General features: G+C 38.3%; 1 protein-coding gene across 3 annotated transcripts in view; it reads left to right on the top strand.

Annotated features, from left to right (window-relative positions):
- The window catches only part of VPS35L (VPS35 endosomal protein sorting factor like), a 56705-nt gene that overhangs the window by 30400 nt on the left and 966 nt on the right, over window positions 1-25339 (top strand). For all 3 annotated transcript variants that reach the window (XM_080386660.1, XM_080386662.1, XM_080386661.1), the window contains 7 exons: window positions 1641-1739; window positions 2588-2665; window positions 3808-3922; window positions 13913-14052; window positions 15957-16122; window positions 17931-18049; window positions 24922-25068. In XM_080386660.1, the coding sequence (XP_080242786.1) occupies window positions 1641-1739; window positions 2588-2665; window positions 3808-3922; window positions 13913-14052; window positions 15957-16122; window positions 17931-18049; window positions 24922-25068 (864 nt within the window). The remainder of the gene's footprint in view (window positions 1-1640; window positions 1740-2587; window positions 2666-3807; window positions 3923-13912; window positions 14053-15956; window positions 16123-17930; window positions 18050-24921; window positions 25069-25339) is intronic.

The following is a 25339-nucleotide window of genomic DNA, read 5'->3' as shown; positions in this document are numbered from 1 at the left end:
AGCTCTAAATAGAACCAATACCAGCTTTAAAAAACATAAAATAAATATAATTTTTATGTTATTCATATCTTAATTTACAAATAAGATAAAATGTATCATCAAATTAGTAGTCCCACAAAAACTCCAGTTATTTTGTCTTGAAATTAATTTTTAACCTCTTATCCCAATAAAAATCTTTTGTTCTTGTCTGTTGTGTTTGAGATGTCAGGTTGTTTTAGGGAGATGTTCTCAAGGGTTTGGTTTTTTTTGCTTTAATCAGGTACTCTCAATGCTTGGCTTTTCTTTCACATAGTCAGAGCTGACAGGCTTTGTCTCTACTTGTCCTCTTTGTTCTTTGTTGCAATTCTATGAATTCATCTCTAGATGGTTGCTTTCTCTTCAGCTGTAACAATTTGGTATTTAATATGTTTTTAATATAATTTTGTTTTATTAAGCTTTATATGCAATATAATACTGCATAATTTCCTTTAGGAGCATTTCCCACATTGAGTAATATTTGATGTGGCTTTATAGTCTTGGTTTAGGGGGAAAAAAAAATCCCATAGCAGCAAAACGACTGGTTATAAGTTTTAAACCAGCACACATGAAGATGTGGAAGGAAAAGCAGCTGTGATAGTCATTCTTGAAGTCAGGCTTTTTTGTGGAAAATTATATATTTTCAGAGAAGTTTTCTTGAGACTAGGACTCAAGAATCAGCGGTGGCACAAATAGAGGAAAGGCAAAGGCAGTTGTCTGTAATGTAAGAAGCAATCCGTTGTTTTCTGGTGCAGTTCCTTTGATCTTTTGCTGTATGGTTTAAATTTGATATTTATTTCATTTCTGTAAAAACTTCTTCTGTGTGTGGCTTGAGAAATAATAAATAATGCAATTTATTTCTACTAGAAAAAAAATCTTATTTGAATACATAAATGTAGACTGCCTGGAGACTTTTTCTTGCTAGGCTTTTAATTGACAGCTGAGACACTCCAGCTGACAGCACTTGTTTTTTTAAAATCTAGAGGGTTAGAAGTAGGATGTTCTCACACAAGGGTTGTTTCTTGACTTCTCTTCTTTCCTGCCAGCATGCAAGGTTGCAGGCTTTTGCCATGCTATATAATCATATATTTATTAACCAAGCTAGAGGAAAACCTGCTTTTCTTACTGGTATGTCTTGTTAGGAAAATTTCTCCTGGAGGCCCTTTATCAACTAGAAATTACAAGAATCTGAATACAGATCCACTGATCTGTTTCTGTTTTTCTGGGGATTTTTTGTTTTGCTTTTTAAGTATGAACTATGTCTTTGTCCCTGTGCCATAAAGAATCAAGTTATGCTAGTTTTGAAAACACTTCACAAATCTAGGAATTAAATTTTGTTTTCTTGACAAATACTTGATCTGTAAAGTAGAAGATCATGTGGAGTATGGAAAAAAAAAACAGCAAAACTTTCAAGTTGCCCTGAAGGTTAAGTATGGGAAAGCAGACAGTTAAAAGGACAGAGATTCTCCAGGTACTGTGTTGTTGTTAATGGTGGGGTTTTTTTCTTATCAATATATGGGGATGTTGACTTTTGAGTATCTGTGGTTTATCTGCATACGTGTTTATATTTCTTAAAGTTAATGGCCTACAATGGTAAAATCCAGGGTTTTTCTTGACTTTCATAGGTTTCATTTGGCCGTGACTTTGAACAACAGCTGAGTTTCTATGTTGAAGCCAGGTCAATGTTTTGCAACCTGGAGCCTGTTCTAGTCCAGTTGATTCATGTAAGTTACAGTTGATCTACATTATCTTAATGAGTGGGGATGTGTTTGCTGTTCTCCCATTCCCTGCCCAGATTATTGGTCTGCATCGGAGTAAGTCTGAGGTCTTTTTATCAGGTGTTTTTAACGTAGGCTTTGATCTTATCTCTCATTTTATCACTTTAAGCTCTCTGAAGTTCTTGCTTGACAGGCATCCGTGGTGTCATTGCAACAAAGAAAACTGGCGATCTTGCAAGAGATTTCATCTCTAATAAAATAAATGGCATTGTTGTGCATTTAGAATTTGGGTTCTCTCTTCTGTAATCCTCCATCCAGAAGAGATTAGACAGTGTCTGGCTGCAGGTATAGGCAGAGCCCTGCTGTGATTGGGAAGGTTAATCTCTTTTCTGTATTGAGTTAGGTGTCAGGTGAGAATTAGGTGCATCCAATTCCTTTGCAACATTGTATCTTCTCTTAAATCCTTTTATTATTCCTTTTATTATTTGGGGATTTTTATGGTTGTTTTTTTTTTTTTTAAATAAGGGTGTTAGCTAGAGATCATGGGTTTTATGCCAGGAAGGAGGTGATGACAGCACTATAGCTGGGAAGCAAGGGATGATCAGAAGCCTTGAATAAACCAACAAGTCTACCTTCACAAACCTTCAGAATCGTATTTGCTTTAAGGAATGGTCACTAAAATTCTCTAAGTAAAGACTAAACAGTCTGAGAGCACTGTGTTTATTTATCGTGGTCCCTTTTGACAGTTTCTGTTCTGTAAATGCATGCAATAGAACATGCAGTTTGTTATTTGCCGCTGACCTAATAAATCTGTGCATTTTTCTTAATGATTTGTTTTTGGGTTTTATGTGTAGTCTGTGAACCAACTAGCAATGGAAACAAGAAAGGTGATGAAAGGAAATCATTCCAGAAAGACTGCTGCATTTGTCAGGGTAGGTCTGACTAAATAAACTTCGAGCCTGCCTTCTCTTAGCAGATAATACTACCTGCTGCCACCTAAGTTTGTAATTTTTTCAAAATGATGTGTTAGTATTTTTTGACACTTTATAGTCTCATTTTCTCTTGTTACCATTGATCTTTACTCTCTAAAGCCAATGGTGCCGTTTAAGAAAGCAAAGACCGAAAGCATTTAATAGCAGCTCTGTGTTAAAAAAGAGCAGCAAGATTGACTCCCTATGCAAAGGAAGGTTCATTGGGACAGTGCTTGTGTGAATTCTAGAAAGCTCAGCTTTTCAAATTATATTTGAAATAAAATACTTATTTTCTATATAACTCAATCACGGAGAGAATGGGAGATAGGGGGAAAAGAATAAATTTTAATTTCTGTCTCATATCAGTGTTGATGTGCTGAAATCAGTATTTGAATTTCAAAAAAAGTGCTTCTTTCTGCTTTTAGTGCCTCTGAGTCTATATAGATATGGTCAAAAGAGCTTTGAACTCTGCAGAGGCTATGCAGGTTGTTAGTGTTGCCCTCTTCTTACCTGAAACTACAGTCTTCATCTTTATGTGCTGGGGAGGTGTTTGCATATGCTACCATTAATGAATGGCTTTTTGTTCGTGGCACCTGTGCATGGTGGCCCAGAGAAAGCATAGCTAGCGTGACACTGAGCAGCTTCTGTATGACTGGGTGCTGCTGGCTCCACCTGGGTGTTTGGGCTGTTCCAGTAGGTCTAAAGCTGGAGCACGCTGCACTGGATCTTCTTCCTCCCAAATACACACAACACACCAGCTTTGACCAGTTTGACAGATGGAATGTTCCCAAGGACCAGTAGTCTGCTTTCTAGTTAGATTTTGGTCTTGAGCTGAAAGCTAGTTACCTGAGCAGAGAGGAACTCTGAGCTGGAGTCATAGAGTAAGTTTTGAGCTAATCTACTCATAATAGCAGTAATCAATAATAGTAAATATTGTTATAATTATTTAATTTGAAGTTGCTGATTTTGGACTTTGCTTTTTATTGAAAGTCTTTCCCAAAAGTGTTTTACATATTTTGTTTCCTAATTGTGTATAAAATCAGTAATGATTCCTATAACTCTGTTAGGAACTTTCTTCAGTTTCATTTTTTTATTTGCTTTAGGCTTGTGTTGCCTTCTGCTTCATCACCATTCCATCTCTGAGTGGTATCTTCACACGTCTTAATCTGTATCTACACTCTGGACAGGTTGCTCTTGCAAATCAGTGCCTTTCACAAGGTAAGGTGTGAATTTGTCTGCTTAAAGGTTCTCTTATTTCAGAAATATTTCTAGCTGTGAATAATAACTTGGTTGAAATCAGAAGTCATAGAAGTATATTTACGATGTAATTAAAATACAGCCCTGTTTCAAGAACTGTTGCAGTGAAAACTTGTCATACTGAAGCAGCTCTTCAATTCTAACACTAATCCTGTGATCTAAATAACCAAGACAGCTAGCTGACTCTAGTTGACATAAGCATGGCTATGAGGTAGGTTGTCCTAAATTACTTAGAAAGTATGGAAGACGTGGAGTGTTTTTCTCCTGCATAATTATGCAAGCACCCTGATCATAAATGATGTGCTTTATTGTAACTGTGGAAAAAGAAACTAGTTCATCTGTGTAGTAGTTCACAGGCTGACAGAATCCTGCAATGAGTGGAAAAGAATTAAAACTTGGGTCTGACACCAGAAAGTTGCTATCAAAGCACACACATGATAAATGCTTAGCTAAGAAAATATGCCACTATATCAGAATGATACAATGGCATAATACTAGATAATATGAAGAATGAAAAATACATTTTCTTTTTTGATCTGAATTATTGATTGAACCATGGCCTGAATATGTTTTTTAGCCATCCTGTTAGCTCAGTTTTAAGTAATTGGAAATTCTGACAAAAAGTGATTTGGGGGGAGAAAAAAGTGATTGTGTTCCTGTTCATATCACAAAAGGAAGACAGTTACCTATTCTGGAAGTTTTCTCATACTTTTAGCTGTTTGCAGTACCTTTCTTTTCCTTTTCAAAGTGATGTCATTCTGCTTTGTTTCACAATTCTAATACTGACTTTAAATGTCTGCTTTCCAATGCTACATGCTTTTCCTTTACACCTTTTCAGTGTAGCTGTGAGAGTAATAAATTGGATTACTTTGTATCATCTTTGTTGTGGCTATTAATTCTTTGTTTTAGCTCTGGTTTCTTCACCAGAGCTTGTTTTCCAAGCTCTGCATTTACCAGTAAGTTCCAGCTGCAGAAACAAGCTGACTTAGGATGCTGATTAAGACTTTTCAGTACAGAGTGACTGTTCTATTTCTTTGTTTTGAATCTGATGCTGCCCATATAGCAAAGCAGAGGGATTTAGCATAAAGCTGGCTGTTGTGTCCAGGTATGTTGTGCAAATAAAAGATCTGCAAAGTCTGTTGTTGTGCAGTTAGTATTATGCAGTTTCTTTTTAGATAACAGAGTTTACCAAAAATGGACTTGCTTTTTTCTTCCTATGGTGTTTTGTTTAATTGACTAGCTTACCTAATTCTTTGTATCAATTTTTGTTATTGCTGCTGTGTGGCAGTGCGTCTCTTGTTGGAAGCAACTCCAAAGCAGTTTTTCTGTAGTATTTGGTCTTTGAGGGCTATGCCATGTCCATGTTGGGAGCAGCTTCTGTGATTTAATAATCTTTCAATCTGTAAACTACTTTTTCAGTATTTTTGTGACCCAAGTCTTATCTGAGTGAGATTCCTGGACCCCAACAATTGTCCAGATTTTTCAGTGTGAGAGTTTATAGACATGCACAGCTGTTGTTTGACATGTGAACACTGTGCACTTGCTAAACAAGGATCCCCATTCTGAAATCTTAAGGTAGCAGGTATATGCAAAGTATTAGGAATTCAGCCTGTAAAAGGCATATTTATTAACTACTCTCTCCTGAATTTTAGACCCACAAGCTAGAGAGAGGAGCATTTCATCCATCTCAGCTTTTGTTGAAGTGAAGCATGTGCAGAACTGGTGTTTGGTAACTCACTTTGTTTACTAAGATTTTATTGTTATATGCTCTTTTGCTTCCTTGGGAAAGCTATTTTGGGCATAATTTGTAATTCAGAGACATGTCACTTTCATGAGTAACCTAGCATGTGTTAACAAGTTAGGCAACAGTGACACCAGTCTTTTTTTGGGGAACCAGGCATTTTTTGTGAACTGTCTTTTTAATATTCTGATGTATTGTAGTCAGATAACATGTTCTTGGCAGTTACTTTTAACACAGTTTAATCTGTATCTCAGCTGAATGTATTTCACATGTGTAAGAAGTACTGATTAATTCATAACAGCATATTTAAATCCAGTCAGGTAACTGAGTTAACTGATGCCAACTAGACGCTGATCTAATAAAACCAATGCAGCAAGAAGTGAAGTTTTAAGAGTGAGCAATTCAATGGTAGCATTTACGCTAGGAAGTGAAATTGTGCCTTTTGTTTAACCTTTATTTCATGCTGATTGGAATTAGCTTAATTGGTTTAAAATTGGGAAGAGAAATAAAACTGAAAAGTAATGTACCTGATCTGATAGCTCAGTTAGTAGTGGGGCATGCATGTGTGCATGTGCAGGCAGTTTCTGTTTAAAGAGACCAGCTGTTGTTCTTAGCAAGTTAAATTCTTGGATTTTTTTTAAATTTTAAGTTCCTATTGGGAGCCTAGCTATTTCAGTAAGTTCAGTTTTCACTTAAACATACAACAAAACAGAATTTCACAGGATAGACTTCTTTTGGCAACAGGAAGATTTATCTAAATTGCCAATGTATCTAACTCAAAAAAGGAGTAAAATTACCTGTTAGGGTAGATAAGGAGAATTTAAATTTTTTTATTATTATTATTTTATAAAGAGAATGGTGCAGGTCATAACAGTAAATAAAGTTTGCTAGTCTGAGGATTGCACTGACAAACTACCAACAACTGGAGAGCCACAGCTAATCTGCTTATAGCTGGAGGAGTTTGGGTTTTGCTTCATTCCCAATCTCAAGAGGCAGCAGCAGTAGGCTGTCAGTCCTAGTGTTTCACTGTTCCAATTTCCTCTATCAAATCAGAGCCTTCCCTCCTGGGATTTGCCACACTGTTAATCAAAGCAACTATATGATGCTTGTTTGAACTCACCCCAAATACTTCAGTATTAGAAAAATGTAATTTTTCTTGGAATAGATTTTCTTTAATACAATGAAATTGGGTCAGAAACATGAATTTATAGCCTTATGGAAAGTCCAGTATTAATACACTGATGGATGTCTGTCCAGGTATGCTATTCAGCATGTATTAAACATGAGTATCTCTTTTGTCTCCAGCTCCAAAGAGGTGCTTTAAATAAAATGAATCTGTAATTATCTTCAGAATGTTTTAAGTGTTTGTCTGGGCTGCATAGTTTGTACCTCTGAAGAGCCCACCTCAGAAAGAAAAATGCTAGATTTTACAGAGATGTGCTTTTTTTTTTTTGCTGCTTTTTTTTTCCCCCCAGCTGAGCCAGAGAGCGCTGCATGCTGCCAACATAGAATAATAAATTCTCATCAGTCATGCTTTCTGTCGTAGGGAGTGCTTGGACTAAATTGAGATTAAATGCATGCTCCATTGTGTCACCTCTGGATCTTTGAGATATAGGTATTATTTTAATTGCACATATTTCCTCCCTGTGGAAATGCCTGACAAAGAACAGACAGCATAATTTTTTAATTGTTGGTCACAGCATTCAGCAGGTGGGTGGAGATGACGTAATTTTCTGGTAATGTGTGTTGTGCAGCATTTTTATTTTAAAGGCTGTGAAATTCTTGCCTCGCTTCAGAAGTAACATGCTGAGTGAATAAAGTAATTCAACTGATTCTGTGTGACTAATTTCACTGGAATATTGTCAAATGTAAAACTTCATAAAAATGGAGAGTCTTTGTCCCCCAAAGAACTAATGCAGATTTTTATTTTGTTTAGCAAATGTAGATTTTAATTGTGAAGCATACATGAAACACAGTTTCACTTGTAGATTGTAAAAAGAATATCTTTTTCTACTTCAGAAAATGTTACTTTTCTGTGAGTGTTCTCTAACTATGACAGGCTTCAGCCACACTTTGGAGAAAGTATGGTATGGAATATCTAAAAAGCAATTTTTAATCATAGTGTAATAGTTGTTTTAGTGTATTTTCTCAGTAGCATTAGATAGCAATTTTTAGTATTCTTTCCCAATCTCCTAAAATCTTTATAGATCTGAAGAATATAAATAGAGAGAATTTGACGTAAAGAATTTAGAGAGATAAGAGTTTGAAGAGATATTTTCAGTTACAGATTTTGGGACTTCTTGGTTCACGCTTCTCTGGTGACACTTCTCAGTATATGCTGTCTCTGTTATCTTTTTAAATACTGTCTTCCTTGAAAGCAGTAAAGTTGCTTTGGGAGAAACTGATGAGATACAGTTTTCCTTACTAGGAATACTAAATGATGCTTTATTTAAACAAATTAGGACTTGTTCGTTTACCTGGGATTTCCACAGTTGGAAACTTCTCCCATTCACTGGGCTTTTTCTTGTTCCTCTCTTTATCCTGGCCAATAGCTTTTCCATATGATTTGAAAGAGATGGCATCTTTTTCTCTGTAAGCTTTTCAGGCTGGTATTTCATATCAGTTTGTCAGTTCTTCAAGTCTGTCTAGCCCATGACCTGTTTTTTAAAGTGTCTAGTAGCATCTCCTAAGGGAACATGCAGGAAACAATAATGTAGGATGATGCTTTCAGCTGCAGGTGGTCTAAATACATCCTTCAACAAAGGCTGCATTTGGACCATAGTATTTAATAAAATAAATGGACCAATCCTTAGGAATTCATTTTTTTTAATCAGTTTTTATTTTTTGGCCTTTGCAACTTCATGTGCCAGTGAGTTCCACAGTTACATGCTACTTTGAAATCTACTACTTAGGGATTTATTTCTGTAGGGTTTTTAAATGTTGGCTGAGTGTTTCAGTGCATACAGCTGATCTACTAGTGATAATGTAAAATAGTCCGTCATTCTTGGTTCATTTTCTTCATGCTGCCTCTGAGATGGAATTGATACATTCTTGAAAATTTTGTGACAGTATAGTCTTCTAATAAGGAACCAGTCCATGCCTTAGCACCTTTTTAATCTTCCTTTTATCCTTTTGGAAATGGAAAGATCAGGACTGGATTCCAGATGTAAATGCACAACAGCTATATAAATGATGCAATTGACACCTCAGTTTTCCATTACTTTCCTAATGATTCTTATAATTGCATTGCCATTTTGACAGTTGTTTAAGATGTAGTTTTCAGGAAACCATCTGTAATGACTCCAGAAATCCTTTATGAGTGTAAATAGCCTATATAGAGCTTATCTTTCTACAGTTATAGCAAGGGCTGTTTCTTTCCCCACATGCCTTACTAATATTAGGTTTCATCTGCTGCTTTATTGCTCAGAATCATGAGATCCATGTGCGATGCTTTGCAGTCACATTCCAGACCAGTCTGCAAACATTGTCACCTCCCAGCTCATCGTAAGGACATGTCTCTGCAAAACCTTAAGGAATGCAGTAGTCATTTCATTCTACTGTGAAAACTTTTTCTTCCCACTTTTTCCCCCTCCATCCTTTATTAAGTTACGAATCCTCAGGAGGACTTTCCTCCTTCTCTTTTGTCAGCTTAGTTCTTTTAAGAGCCTTTTGTGTGAGGGATATTGTTGAATGTTTTTTAAAAACCTAAGTATTTGCATTGGCTAGGTCACTTTTAAACACAGACTTGCTAGTTCTTTGGAAAACTTTAGAGACTTCTGAGGAATGCTTTCTCTCTGCAGAAACCATATTGACTCTTCGTTGCTGTATCATGTTTTTCCATGTGTCTGCTTGTTTGATTTTGGTTGTGGGTTTTTTTTTTTTCACCTTATAATGGCCAGGAGAAACCACAGTATTTAACTATAGTATTTATTCTTTCAGAGTTTCCATTATTAGTAATGGAGCTCTCTTTAAAGACTGCTGATACTTTACCTCACAGTCTTTAGGGATTACACAGAATTTAGAGAGGCAGGCTGAAATTTGTGGTTGTTTGGGTTTTTTTTTTTTTGGGGGGGGGGCAGCAGCATGTGTTGCATTTCCTGATTACAGCATCAGAATAAAGTACCTTGTATGCAGTGTTCTTGCTCGTACTGTGTGATCTCCCTGTACAAATCTTCCACTTATGTCTCTGTATGAAGTATTAAGGCCTTGCTAACGATCTATAATCAAGCTATTTCTCAAACTAGCACTGGCAAGCTTCATCCACATAATTACCTTTTTATCTGCAGCTATTGCATACTATGAATTAGTATGAAATAATATGAATTAACATAATACATTCCAGTTCACCAAGCAGCAGCACATTCATTTTCTTATTTCACCTTTGTTACTTCAAATAATTCTTTGTCATTTCTGGACTGGAAGTGATGTGTAGAGGATTTTAAGATAGAATGTTCATAGCTCAAGGGAAAAAAATGCATTTCAACAACATGGCAAAATTCTCACGGTGACCTCACCAACATGGGGAGGAGTTCCAAACATTTGCAATGCTCAGTTGTCAAAACAGTAATGCATTAATTTATTAAAGGGGGGTGGGGTGGTGGTGGTGTTGGGGAAGGCAACAAAACCCCCCATGCTTACTTCCCATTAATTTTTTTCACTGGAGTACAAGGCTTCATTAAATTTCCAACATGTCAGATGTGGAAGCAAAATCTTCGGAGTATTAAAATAGACTTAACAGTGTTGTAGGACACGAAGGTGATGTGGAATGCAGAAGACTGCGTACGGTCCCTGGTTTTGTCCTTCGGGTGGACTTAGCCTTGTGTAATTGTATCCGTGACTAAAAATAGTTTGTGTAGGTATGTCAGGCTCTCTTTTGCTCTTTGAAGGTGGACTTAAGGAGCTTAATTGTTTTCCCATCTCTAATGTCTTTGTTCCTCCTTGGCTTTTTGCCTGCCCAAAATCTTAAATTGCTACAGCAAATACAATGTAAGCTTAATTTTTCTGTGTAGAGAGATAGATGTATAGAATTATATGGAGGCACATATATTTGTGTGTATAATGTGTATGTATAATGAAATGTGTGTGTGTACATCCAGTCATGCATTTGGACAATAGCAAAACATTCCACCCTAATTTCACTTGCTTTTCCTGTAGGAGAGCATTACTGAAATGCTGACATGAATTTCCAAGTTTTTGTAGCTTGAAGGTCAGCTTGTATGCTCAGGGGAAAGATTTATAGGATTACGGTTGACCAAAATGAAGGAGCTGCTGTGAAAGGATAAATTCAGCGAAGCATGAAGTATGTCATGTTCAGAGCACTGCACAAGATATTAACAGCAGTCTGGGAAGACTTTATCATGATGATTTGTTGTAACGTGCAGCCTGCTTTGCCCTTATCCAACTTAAGAGTGGCTCACTTTAGAAGCAGTATCGTACTTTAGGCAGTTAAGAAAACCCACCCTTCACCAGAAGAAGCCTTTTTTATCTATCTTTTTCCTCTGCTCCCCCCCCCCTTTTTTTTCTTTCTTTTTTTTTTTTAAATCAAGAACATAACATCACTGTGGTTTTCAGTGCTTTGTAAGTGGTTCCTTATACCTTTCAGAAGCCAGGAAAAGCAGGTGTATGGTTTTCTCTTGAAACATCTCTATGCGATAGCTTTATGAATTGTCTCTTAAAAGACACAGAGAAAGCACTATTGCATAACCTCATAATTCGTGTAATTCAGAATTAAATACCGATGCTCATTTCATACTTATTAAGAAAACAGCACATCTGTGACAACCTATTTAATGAACTTTTCGTCCACATCAGAGCATGTAATGCATACTCTGACACCTCTCTGCAAGTCAATAGGGTGGTAGTGTTTGGAGGGCAGTTAGTTTTCTGCAAAGTCTCCAATAAAACCTTTGCATTAGTGTGAATTTATTTTTGCTTCTTACAAAGCACGTGTACCTTGGATAAATGTGCTTTTAGTGTTCCAGCGTAAGAACCTTTTGTGGTTAGCATGGATTGGCTGAACTTGTAGCAAAATAAATGCGTTCTCCTTTGCTGGTACTTCTGGATGTACCAATGTGAAATACTCATCTCTCTCATAGAAAATACAACGGACTGCTTTTGTGCTCTTATTAATTTTTTTGGCTTGCCTTTCTGCGTTGGACAGGGAGAAGAATTTTAAATAAAGCTGTCTGCCTGTACCTCCCGTGGCTAGGGAAGAGAAAGATGAAAGCACAGAGGAGCTTGTGGCAGTGAGGGCAGGGCCCGGTGAGCAGTCCTGTCGGTGGTGTGGATGGGTCTCATGTCCTCGCTGCCTGCAGAGGAAGTGGGCGTGCTGCTCTTACTAGCAGGTGTAATGAGGGAGCTCACACCTCTGAAGGTGTTCAGCCAGGTGAGAAGGCAGCTCTCATTCGCAGCAACGGCGGGAGGTCAAGCAGAGTAAATCAAATCAAATTGCAGTTGTTCGTAGCAAAGAGGGTTTGGGTTTATGGCAAAAGTTTAGGGGAGAGTGTCTAGGACTGTGATTGCAGGGAGAGTGGCAGTAAAGAGAGGTGACATACTTTACAGCTCTTTTATTGTGGAGACACGGGATCATTTTTGCCCCATTATGAAATAATGTCGCAAGGCAGGAGTATTCTCTGCACAGACATGGGTACTTTGGAATGCAGACTGTTTTCTGAGACACATTTTTTCATTTGCCTGGTCACACGTTTTTATTATATAGTGATGTGGGGCATGCAGGTTTTTTGGTTTTTTTTTTCTGAGACAACTGTGGAAGTGACAGCGATTCATTTCTTTGTGCTAGGATGAACATCTGCTGCTGCTTTCCTTCCTCTCATAAAGCTCAGAGGAAGACTACTTACCTTCCTTTGGATTGGCTCTGTAAACTTACATGTTGTTGTTGAAAATCAATAAAAAACATTATTTCACTTCAAAATAAATGTGCAGAATAAAAGGAAATATGTTTGACTGAAGGGGTCTGCATTCTAAGCACTGAAAGGTTCAGAAGGGCTTGAGTGCTCGTGTGCTGAAAAGAAATAAGAGTCAGAAGAATTACAGTTTTTCCAAAGCACATGTTTCCCTGGTATTCCTCATAAGCTTAAATTAGATACCAGTTGGTACTATATTTAGCAAATTTGCTTGGAGTCGCATGTGCTCAAATTTTTCCAGAGCAAGCTACACTCCTGGAAATGCCCATGCATGCCTGTCCGTGGTATCTCCATCCCAGCCATCTAACACCTCGTGGCTTTCACCAATAATGCTTTTTCTCTTTGCTAAAATTTGATTTCATGGCTTCAGTCTCTGTTTCTGTAAAATAAAGATACAGTATTAATTCTGAGGGATGCTTTGAAGTATATAGTTAAACAATTTGAATGGGATTTGGATACTTGGATATTTTGAAAGGTAGCCAAGAAAGTGCAAAAGAATCTTGCTGTCAGAATTTTTTTGTGTGTGTGTGAACTCTTAGCACATAGAAGAAGCCTTCTAGAGCAAAAGGGAAAATACTGTTTTTAATTTGTGAATATTAACTTAGTAAACTGAGGAACAGATGTTCTAGTGCGGTGGGTTTTGTGCGTGTGTTTTGTAGGATTAGAGACCTAATAAAAAGAGTTGTGAAAAACCTCTTAATAACTATTTTGCGAGGCCATAATGGTGGATGGTTTCTGTAATTCCTGTATTGCGATTCTTGGAAAGAATAATTTTATCTAGGTAACCAGCAATACGTCAGCTTTTGGTACTGTATTAGTATTTTAATGACTGTAAATCCTTAGAGAAATTAAATTGTCTGTACTTCCTCATAACTTGACCAGCCTTCTGTGAATGAATTTGTGAACAAGATAGCATGATCTTTTTCCCCCCCATTGGATTCCTCACTCTCACAGCATAAGCATTTCTTTAGATAAGTAAATTTTGAATCATGTGCTAATCTTTTTTTTGTTATATATGCTATATATTTGAAACAATAGTGTCCCCTTGTTAAGCAAAGGAGAGGAATTACAATTTCAGAAATCTCAAGTGATGTAGGAACTTCTTTGGAAAAAACAGCATCACTTGAATTACCAGGTTTTCACTGTTGAGTCTCGAGTTTCTTTGCAGTTAAGCAGATGTTCATTTTCTGTGGTCTACTTGAAAGAGACTCAAAGCTCTTTGGATCACAGGCGTGACTGCCATCGCAGTTGGAGTGATAATACAGCAATTATATTTTTATTTTGTAGCTGATGCTTTTTTCAAAGCTGCAGTGAGCCTTGTTCCTGAAGTGCCAAAAATGATCAGTGTAGATGGAAAGATGCGACCTTCTGATGCCTTCCTCCTGGAATTCCTTTGTAATTTTTTTTCCACATTATTAGTTGTTCCGGTAAGTTGTGTGTGTATGAATAGCACGTAGGCCTATTTTGACTTTCCTGTTAAAAAATTCAGACTGGGCTTCTTGGAGTGGGAGATAAGCAGTTAGTTTTCCATGAGCATGCTGAACTGATTTGCTCGTTGGCCGCAAAATCGCTCACCCCAATGCAAAATGAGGTGGCAGGACAGTTGTTTGGAGGTGGAGGTACAGTATTGCTGCTCTCAATAGCACCTTGCACTTAACTGGATTTGCAATAGAGTGAGATCTCACTATCATTTAATTGTGTAAACATAATTTACTGTTTTAATAGATCTTTGCAGAAAAGTGGTACTTCAGCTGAGCACTCATAAAATGTAATACCTGAGGAGGGGAAAAATACAGAGCTCTGGTTTCTATTGGTTTTGGTTACTTTGTTACAGGTTGCCTAATCTTTTGAATGAAAACAATATTTAGAAGATTCTTCTTCTTGATGAATATTTCACAGAATACTACCTTACTACACCCTTCCAATTTTTAGCCAATTGTCAATTTTAGGGAGATATATATAATATTCCTTCCTATACTTTCAGCTATAGCTAAAAGATGAGGAAAAATTATAAATTAATCTGTAAGACCCAAGATAAAACTTATATAGCCCAGGTACTTCATTGAGTGTAGAGAAGACAGGCCTTTGCCTCTCAACGTTTCACTGCAGTGGAAACCTAAGGCTTGAAGATTTTCTCTCCCTCTGTTAACAGCTCTGGCCCTCTCTGGGAAGAGTCTTCTTTCCCAGCAAGGGTTGGCTCAGTATCATGGCATATTAAAAAAAAAGGTTTGAGGTTTATTCATTTGTCCTTGGAGAAGGTAGGTTGTTCCTCCTCACTGAAACATTCCTTATGGTTTCCTCCTCCCTTTTTTCTTTGACTACATGTTTGGTGAAGCCACACACAGTATAGTGCTGTCCAAATCCTCATCATCAGAGCAGTGGATTGTCTGTTTTCCAATGGAAGGGGTTTCCCAAGCCGTCATGTTCAGCAGTGTGGAGGTGCTGGGTTGTTGGAAGGGACAGGCTGGTTGCTACTGTGGGATGTCATTGCTGTCCACTGGCTGCAGAAGTCAGACTTTAAAGGAAGGCTGTGTCAAAACTGGATGCTGCTCAGAGAAATTATTCAGATCATTAATAGATGACTGAAGCCAGAAGATCCAGCCTGTCATATTCAGTAATGAAGAACTTCCAATGAGTACTAGGATTCAGAAATTGGCTTCCATAATTTTCTCTCCTATTTACTTTATGGGATAGATGATCAGAAGGAAATGTTCCCAGTGGGCTGTGAGTTGTCCTGCATATGTTGGTATCCTTGCATCAAGTGCCAGCTTGAAATACCCTGGGTGCAATATTAAAACTACTTGCAAAACCTCATAGCTTATGTAAAGCAGATGTCTTTATATTCCTTTCATATTAAAACACTGTTAATTGTCTGTAACTTTGACTTTCCAGTGTAGGTGTTCTTCTGAAACTCATAATTATATAAGTAATATACTTGTTTCTCTAGCTTACTGACATTATTTTAATTTAAGAAACCTACCCATTGTGTTTAATTTTAAAGGCTTAGCTGTTAGGAAGCTGACAGTTAGTTTTGTACTACTCCCCAGTGACAAAAACAAAGCATTTCAAATTTGTCTGTGGAGGCTGCCTAGATCAAATTTATGATTATGGGTTAAATGGGTTTTTTAGAAGGAAACTGGAACAACTTTTTAAAAGGATTTGCAGGAAGCACACTTAAGAAAAGTAGTTGTCAGCTTTAATTATATTATAGTCTTTGCTTTTATAGAGCTAATACTGTGACTCTAAACCCCTGAATGACCTCAAATAATCCCATTTTTGTTTTGGGGTAATTGTGGTGTTGTTTTTGACTTATCTTTTTTCTTTTCTGTAGGACCATCCAGAACAAGGAGTGTTGTTTCTTGTGCGAGGATTACTAAATGTGATCCAGGATTACACTTGGGAGGATAACAACGATGACAAAGTCAGGATTTATACTAATGTTTTGCATCTGCTGTCTGCAATGACTCAAGAAACATATATCTACCATGTAGATAAAGGTAATACATAAGGGCGGCTCTGGATCCTTGTGTTCCACCATGCAGTTTGTAGTATTGTGTTATCACTGTAACAGGTTAATGAAGATCAGTGGTAGTCAGCTGTACAGGATGGATTATTTTTTATGCAGGTCCAGATACTGTAACTTGAAATAATCACAGGAGGTGGCTCCCGAACAGATGTATGGGCTGGTCTGTTCTTTAAAGTGAATCTGTGCAGAGGGGTTTACTTGGCTTGTTCTTGGTGGTATTGGTGCAAATACTTACAACTGTGAACTTTCAAGTAAATATTAGAACTTTATATTTATGGAGGGTTTTCTTTTAGTCTGAAGTATCAACTTGGTTTATACCTCTGTGTGTTTCATTCACATTTATGCACAACTCCAGTTTTCAGAATGTAATGCGTAGTTTTCATTATTTAAGTTACGTATTTGCTGCTTTGAAGGCAGGATTTCAGTTTTGGAAATTGTGTTTGCAACATGCAAAAATCTTCAGAATGGCTAGAAAAAGATTTCTAAAGGTTTTGCATTTTATAAAATGGCTGTAGTCCTTTTGTAATATTTGGATATGCTCTAAAAATTGACTGTTTGCCTTCTGATCATAGGGAGGTTACTAAATTAAGGTAGAGTATTAATTGAGTCTTTTAAAGCATACCGGCAAGATTAATTAGTCTGATAGGCCAAGCTAGTTTAGCTTTTTCTTTTAGTTGTACCGGGCTTTCAGAAAGATGCAGGCTAGAATATATTCTGCAGTTCTTCTGGTGAATAATCTGTCACAGCAGCACAACCATGACAGCAGCACAGAAAATAGTTGTCAGTTGAACAGCTACTCTATAGTAGATCTGCTGTTCAAATTCTGTAAGGAAACATGGTTTAGGTGCTTTTTCTTTCACTCTCTTTTTCTATATGACCAAAATAGCTGCATAATTCCAAGATGAGAAATCTAACTAAATTAAATTTCACTTGAGAGAAGCATGGAAATAAAAGTTAGTAAATTTTCCCCTGATTGGGTGATGGTTTTTCTTCTAGGTAGACCACGTACCTTAGCTTCTTAAATGAAGTTTACCTGGGAACAAGGGATCGCCTTTTATCTTACATGCTCTCTGATTTACCCAGAACACACTTAAACTTACAAGTTTCTTGTAACCTACTTCTTAGTTAAACCTCATAAATAAATGAGGCCAAACCCACATGTTTAAAATCACAGTTATATAAGCTCTAAAACATTCAAGAGCTCTCTCCCTCTAAAAAAATGCTTCAGAATCCTTAAACATGTTTGAAATTGAAAATACACGTTCTGAATTTCTCTTCATGACTTTGAGGTAATCAAGGTTTTATTTTAGGGGAAAAAATAGAAAAAGAAAATAAAAGCAGTTTCCTTTGAAAATCTTGCTGTTTTCACTAAGTAAAACATAAACTTTTTGGCCCAGTCCTGCTGCCATTGAAGATGATGGCCATACTTTCCTAAACTAATGGGAGCAGGGAGTCTGTGTCTGTGAAAAAAGTGAATATTGACACTATATACTGCTTTGCATTTAAGTCTAGCCGATAATTTTGAACCTGGCTGCATGCAGGAATACAGGACTGACTTTAAACTGGAAGGTTCTTTTCAGTGTTGTTTTTCCTAAAATCAAGAGATCATAGTATGCAACCAAGAGGTAAGCACTGAAACAAGATTGTTCTGTTTGTGTTTCATGGACAAGGGTCATTTTATAACTTCCAAATCTGGTCTTCTATAAATGGCTGGTGTTTTCAGTAGCAAATAAATGCACGGCTCTTTAGCCAGACCTAAGCTTGAATTCATTTCTGCAGTTGATTCCAATGATACCCTGTATGGTGGAGACTCGAAGTTTCTGGCTGAAATTAATAAACTGTGTGAAACAGTGATAGCCCAGATCCTGGATCATCTGAAAACCCTTGGAAAAGAAGAGGTATGTTCTTACTCAGCTTCTTTTAATACAAAACCAAAATTACTTTGGAGTTGAATAAATGGACCACCTTCTTGACCAGGAATTGGTCTTTTAGAAAGCTCCAGGAGCCTTACAACAAGAGGAAATTAGGTAACTTTACTTGTTTAGAAAGTGAGTAAGTCACGTAGGCAGGCTTGTGGTGGAGAGACCTAATGATGTGAAAGAGATCATGTAGCCATTATAATACATTTTTAAGATGCGGGCTAAAGTTACCTGCTTAGCTGTGTGCTGTAGTCTGATGGAACAGGCAAGCAGTAGAAGGTACTCTGGTATATTCTGGGATCAGTTGTGGTGGTGCACCAAAGGATGTGATCCTGCTGCAGTGCACAATGATGATTGCAGAGCAGCACATCTGGAGTTAGCTTTAAATTAACCAGCTTGAGTCCTGGTGAGTAGTCTGGTTATGGAAACCTGATGCTCTGTGAGGTTACGGTTAGCTTTAACTGGCTTGCGTCCTGGTGTAGATTGGTTATGGAAATACGATGCTCAGTGTGGGGTAACTTTTTTTCCTAATGAGAGTCTCTCTGACTATAATGAGCTCCATGATGCTGGTATTGCAATTATTGGCCTAAGACAGAGAATTGGAGACAGTGCCACAGTCACTCCTTGGATTGCAGTATAGTTAATGCTTAAAATCTGCTCCATGTCTGTCCTTCCTGTCGTTTCCTCCTGGCTGTTAACTTTCTCTCTCCATAAATAAACAGTGTTTTCTTGCCAGCTGTTTACAGTAGCCTGAAAGGTCCAATTCTCTAATGGGCAAAGTAAGAATTCACAGTTAGTCTGTTACTGGGTAGAATACAATGGAAACCACCTTTCATTGGTAATAGTTTTGAATCCCAGACACTAGGATGAAGTCAGGAGAGACATGCAGGGGGAGGGAAAAGGTGTTTTGGCTTTATCTGTTTTTAGTACAGGGTTATATTTGTTCAAAGTCAAATAAAGAAAACTCTAGGCAGCTTACTGGATCTCTTGACTGGAGTTCAGAGGCTCTGAGGAACCAAATATAGCTTCATGGATTCTATGTGAAAACCAGGTGAGTAATGTTTTCAGTATTACTAATATAATGCGAACTTACAGGTTCATTAGCACAACAGTTTCTGAGGTTGAACACTTCCACAACTTCCTAATCACCCATTACTGAATTGCTATATATTGACAGAAAACTTGTGGCTTGGAGACTGGAATGGGAGGGGAGGTGATGATAAATTTGATGTAATTTTTTTATATAGCTTGTTTGCACAGTAGGCTGTAGTGTTTGCCAATACAGAATCTGTTGGGTGATACATATTTGGAGGGCACTATGCTGTTTAGCCTTTTTTCTGCTTTTACTATCCTGTTTATCCTTCCTTGAGCAATTATAGAGATGTAAGATGAATAAATCCTTTGCTCAAATGCCTCTGCATCATTGTACACCACTGTGAACAGCAGTTCTTTTTCAGAACAGTAACAGCAGCAAACAACCATATTTGGACACGTAAGAATGTCCAAGTGAGTATTGGAACAAGATTTTTAACAGTTATCAGGACTGTGGGTTGTATGCAAATGATTTTTTTGCATCTGACTCCTGTATGGAGTATGTAGGTGGGAATGTTTGTATGGCTTGAAATCTGTGGTTTCTGAGGGGCTTTTTTTTTTTTTTCCTGCTTTCAAGCTTAATACTTTGAGTAATGAGATCCTGTGTTACTTCACTGAAGCAGTTGTTGCATAGAAAACTGGATTTAAAGCTAAGCAGCATGGATATAGGTCCTTGCCCTGCTTTTGTCTCTGTGGCCTTGGATTTACTTCTCTGTCCATCCTTATTTACAAAGGGGGAACATTTATTTTGCTTTGTTGAGTAAAAGTCCTTGGGAGATTTCAATAATAATTGTTTTGTAAGAATGAATATTTTTTTGAGGAAGCCGCTGTCGCTGAGGAAATAGAGGTGACGAGAATATTGTCAGAGACCTCCATTTGTGCTAAAGTAGAACCCATCATAAGATCACTGTGGTATTTGGATTGCTTCAGTGTTGGTGACCTTGAATTATTCATCCTCTTGGCTGCTTATTTAAATGAACAAGCCTGTGATGATTCTGCATTTTTATTGGTTCTTTTCCTTTAAAAGCTTTAAAGGCAAATAAATTTTTCTCACAGTAAAATGCTTTCACTGAAATGGCAAGTTGGAGGAGAACAATGCATCTTACGTTAATACGATGTGGTCTTTTTGCAGTATTAGAGAATGCTTCGTTTATGTGACAGTGTTGGAATGGAAATGTTCAGTTGGGGACGGTTCTGTAAAGTACAAGCTGTTTCTGGTCATGAGAGCATGTATCAGTGAATCCTCTCGGCCTTATTGTGGGTGGAAAACTAATCTTACGCTCCAGGTTTCTTAGGAGTGTAAGTATCTTGCCTGTTGCTACTCAAGTGATAAATGTCCAGATGGAGTATGTTTTAGTCAAGCACGATTTTTGATCCAATATGTTGTGTCCTTGGCAGTACCATGTTAGGATGGCAATCTTCCCATGTACCATATGATCAATGTTGGACTCTTTCTAGTATCAAAGATGGAGCAGTAGAAGGCAATTCCTGGGTATGCTCTTGAGGTTTTTTCAACACCCCTGATTTTGAATTTTATATAAACTTCAGCTGATTTCACGTGTTTGAATACTGAACTAGAGGCAGAGTTGGACATAGTTCTCTGTTGTGTGTGGGTATACTTCAAACTGAGAAGATGTTGTTCATCCTGAAGAATTTTATGCCCTTGGCCAAGGTTTTCTAAAGATGGTTAAACATGATGTTCCTGTTTGGAAGGAGGGAGAAAAGGGAATTGACCTGCTGCAGTTTCAGAAGGCGTTGGAGGTGGCAGAGGTGCCTGGTTTGGCACGCTTGCTGCTTGCCTGCTGGTGGCTCAGCAAGGCGGTGGGTGCTCAGTGCTGGGTGGTGGGGAACTGTGGCTGCTGCGGGCACGTAACTCCACTTCTTTGTCTCAAGAGTTGGAGAGTCCAAACTCCCAGATTAATCCTTTTATTACATCATTGTCTCTGGCATGCTGGTGGGGTTTAAAGTCTAGAAGCAGTTTAATTTGAAACACTGGGTTTGCATGTTTGTAAGATACTTGGTAAATGGTGGAAACCAAAATAAATAAATCGGGATTCTGCTAATGGCCTACAGCAGGATTACTGAGCGTGGCTTTGGAAAGTATGGTCTGGTCCTCATGAACCACAAGTTCCATGTGGAGCACATCTTTGTTGGATTAATTTTAGAAGGAAATTAAACTGATGTGAGCAGCGCTATGAATATTGAAAGCTTTAAAAATACATTAAGGACTTTGAAATAGAGATGAACCTACCGTGGTGCCAGTATAGAGCTTGGGAGTAAAATGTTTCAGCCTGCCTTAACTAGTGTTACTGTACCCTGCACCAGCAGACGCTGTCACTGAGACTCTGAGTATTCTGGAGAGAGGTTCTGGACTGCTCTTTCAAGGACTGTATCAAAAAAAAGCTCTCTTCTGACTGTCTCGGTGTGCTAAAGGAGTGGTGAAATAGGGGATATGCATCCTCTTGTGTGGTATGTGAGCTCTGAGCTGCAGCTTGGTTCTTGGTGTTTTCTCTTCTTAAATCTTTATTTCCTTTTATTATAAATGAACTTGTATCGGCTACTGTTGGTGCTAGGTGCTTCGTTTATCCTGTGTCAGGACAGTCGTGTAATGAGAGAGTTGAGCACCTGGTGTGCCCCATGCAGCCTGTGATGTTTTCCAGCAAACTAATAGATGTTACAGGGTTCCTGAAGGGCTTCACGTAAGAGCTTCTGAGGAAGAGCAAGGCTGCTTGATTTGGATCACAAGAATATAACCACCTGTATCACAGTAGTGCTGGAATTAATTTTGAGCTAGATAGCTCAGGTGATACTAACGATGCTGTATCAGCCTAGATTGATATATTTAGTCCCTTGAAGGAGCCTTACAGGCCATGCTGAGCTCTAAGGTGCCACAGATGGACTGTTAACAAGTCACAGAGCCAGTTATTTCAAAGCTGTACATGGGAGCAGCAGCGGGTCAGATGCACCTTCAGAGAAGCAACGTATCTAAATGCACAGATGTCTTTCTAACAGAAGGCTCAGGGTATTCTTATGACATAGATGTCTGACAAAAGTCACTGAAAGGCTGGAATGAATATTTGAATTGCTAGCCAGAATTTTATGAAATATGATGTTGCATGGTCCATTGTATGAAAGATTCCATTTTTTTTTTCTGTTACACTGTGAAATTTGGACATTGCTCTGCACTTTGGTGGAGGGGCTAAGACACAGGGGTCACGTTCTGGGATGATGTAGTTTGTTCTTTGTTTCATTGTCATCAGCAGTATTTCAACGACTATGGAAAATGCACTGCCTAGAAGGCTGGCAATTCTTTTTGGTGTGGGAATTGCTAGTCCCATGATGTATGTGGTTGCCAAATAGCTGAGCTGTTGCTTTCTCCTTGCTGCCTGTGAATACATCCTGTGAGTTGGAGTGCTACCCACAGTTCAATCTCAGTTATGTCAGCAGGCTTGGCAGCGTGCTGGCATAGATATCTCCCTCGGGTTGGAGGTCGGTGCCATGTTACACAAACATTCCTGTTCATCATCATGTGAAGCCTTGTCTGACTCTTCTTGTTAGTTTCCAGACGTGGTGGGATTTACTGCATACCTGAGCCTGCCTCTCTTCGCTTTGCATTCTCCAACTGATGACTAGATGCCAAAATCCTGTCTGTTATACCTACCCCAATACAATGAGGGTTAAAGTGCATCTCATTCTTCCAGCTTTTTAATGTGTTTCTAGATCCTTTTTGAAGTACATATGTTTCAAATTAGTCAAAATACTATCCTTATTTTAAATAAGGGATTTTGTATTTGCATTGATACTGCCTGGAAGACCTCGCTAGCTGCTATTCAGACCGGAGTTCTGCTGCTTTTGCATTCAGCCCAATAGTTTAACTGTCCCACTTCTTGTGAGGAAACCTCCAAGCAATTCCCAGGAACCTCTTTGAAGTTTGTATTCAGCAGAAGGCTCACGGGCATTAGATGGTCAATGGGAAAAAAAAATTTAGGTCATATAGATTATTTTGTTAATCCAGGATGCATGGTGATACGGCAGGATGCCTTGGGAATAATATGGCAAAACACGGGCTAGCTGGCTGTACCCTGTATCTGTATTTCCCTGTGGGATGTTAGTCTTACAAGAGGAATACTACAGTAATGGTTAAGCATTTAAGCATAACTGCTTTCCCTTTTATTGTCTTTTTGAGTTGTATTTCTGCTGTCGGTTACTACTACCAGACCAGACTGATCAGTTGTATTTCTGTATCTGGTAGGGAGTACAGTTCAACACTCCCAAATGATGGCTGTAGTTTTAAGCTGTGAACAGGTTTTGGAGCTATTGGGATGGAAATGCTACTGTAGATAACTGTTAGAGGAAAAGCTGTCATCTTGGTAGTTTCACGTAACTAATGTAGTGCTTAGGGACCTTCTCCTGTGGCCTTGAGCAGCTCTGGGCATTGCATATGCATGCGTGCGTGGGTGGGCACACTGTTTCTGATGTGTCACGTTTTTTCTGCACATACAGATGTACTCTGTGTCACACAGGAGCAGCCTGATGCTCCTAGTTTGGGGCATGCTATGTTCTTTTTCCTAGTTAGCCAAGCCTTTAATGGCATGGCTTTCTTTGCCGTATTAATCTGGAGGACTGATAGCTCAGTGTGTGCCATATCTTTGATTAATAGCATCTGACCTCCCTTCTACTGGCAGTGAGAAATCAATTTGCTTTCGGCCCCTTAGGGAAAGGGCAGAGCTGCATTGGTATCAATATCATGTTAGGAGCACACAAGTCGGAGATCACTGCACTCCTCTTACCCCAGTCTCTGCCTCGTTCTTCCTGTAACTTCGTATCTGAACACAGAATATTAGCTACCCCAGCGTGCATTGAACTGAGAGGGCTGAAGTAATGCTTTTATCAGCGGTGTGTCTTGAGCGAAAACCAAAGGGCAGCTGCTGCGAAGCAATATAAAGAAATACTGCATCTCAGATGCATCCAGTAATAATTCATCCTTTTAGATTTTTCAGACTTCCTCTGTCGGAATAGGCAGAATCTGCAATAGCATTTTAATTACTTCTGTTCTCCAGTCAACCCAGATCAGGGTGGTAGCACCCTGTAAGCCTAGTGCGGCATTGCCTGTGCCCCAGAACTCCTCCACAGAGGCTGAAGGGCATGGTGCTCCCCCATGGCAGGGAACCATGAAGCGGGCGTCCTCCTTAAGGTCCCTCCTCAGCAATTTTAGGGAAAGTAGCTGCAAATGTGGTGCAAGTATGTTGGTATCACCAAGGTTTCAGTGAAAGAATAGCAGGGAAAAACATCTTCAGTTAAATAAACAGTAGAATAGACTGCTGGAAAAAGCCTGAAGCTGCGTTAATCTAGATTGATGATAGTGGTCTCTAAAAAAATACATGGCTATAGTGTTGTAAGTGCAAGTTTGGTTGGTGGGAGGGTGATTGCTGTGCAATTATAGGGAGTCTGGAGTTAAAAATACGTCAAGAGCTTCACACTGTGCTGTGCCAAAGTGGTGTGAGATGTAGGAGTCTTGTGTAATTACTTTATTTACAGCAGCGTAGGTTGATTCATGACTGCCACTACTTGTTGCATTTTGAATGGAGCTTGAAAACTGCGTCTGTATTCTTGTGTCTGTAATTATTGCTGTGTATTAAATTATTGCAGTGTACCTGCCCCTTGCAATTTTAAGAGTTCAGAGAACACAGTGATGTTACGCTGGATATTTTGGGAAGACTATATGGTAACATAGGATATATTATTTTTTTCTGTTATAGACCCTAAAGCGACAGAGCCAGTTGGCACTCTATTTCTTTAACACTATTCTAGCTCATGGAGATCTACGAAACAACAAACTAAACCAGCTTTCAGTCAATCTCTGGAATCTTGCTCAGAAACACGGCTTTGCTGACACCAAGACTATGGTAAGGAAAACAGATAATGCAGGGAAATTTTAGTTCTTAAGATCTTTTTCAGCTCCTCATTCGGGAAAAGGTAACATTTTCTTGATATGAATAAACCTGATCTCTTTACAAGTTGCTCTCTTAAAAAATAAAATTAGATTAGCTTAACACCCCCCCCCCTTTATTTTTTAAATGTTTCTTAATGAATAAGCAACTTGTCTTACTTGAAGTGGTTTGTATCTTTCTAGCATTTTAAAATATTTCACACATGAAGGAACCTGGAAATGTTGGG

The sequence above is a fragment of the Falco punctatus genome (genome assembly GCF_963210335.1).
Source record: "Falco punctatus genome assembly, chromosome: 4".
NCBI lineage: Eukaryota > Metazoa > Chordata > Aves > Falconiformes > Falconidae > Falco > Falco punctatus.
This window is presented reverse-complemented; position numbering and strand designations above follow the sequence as displayed.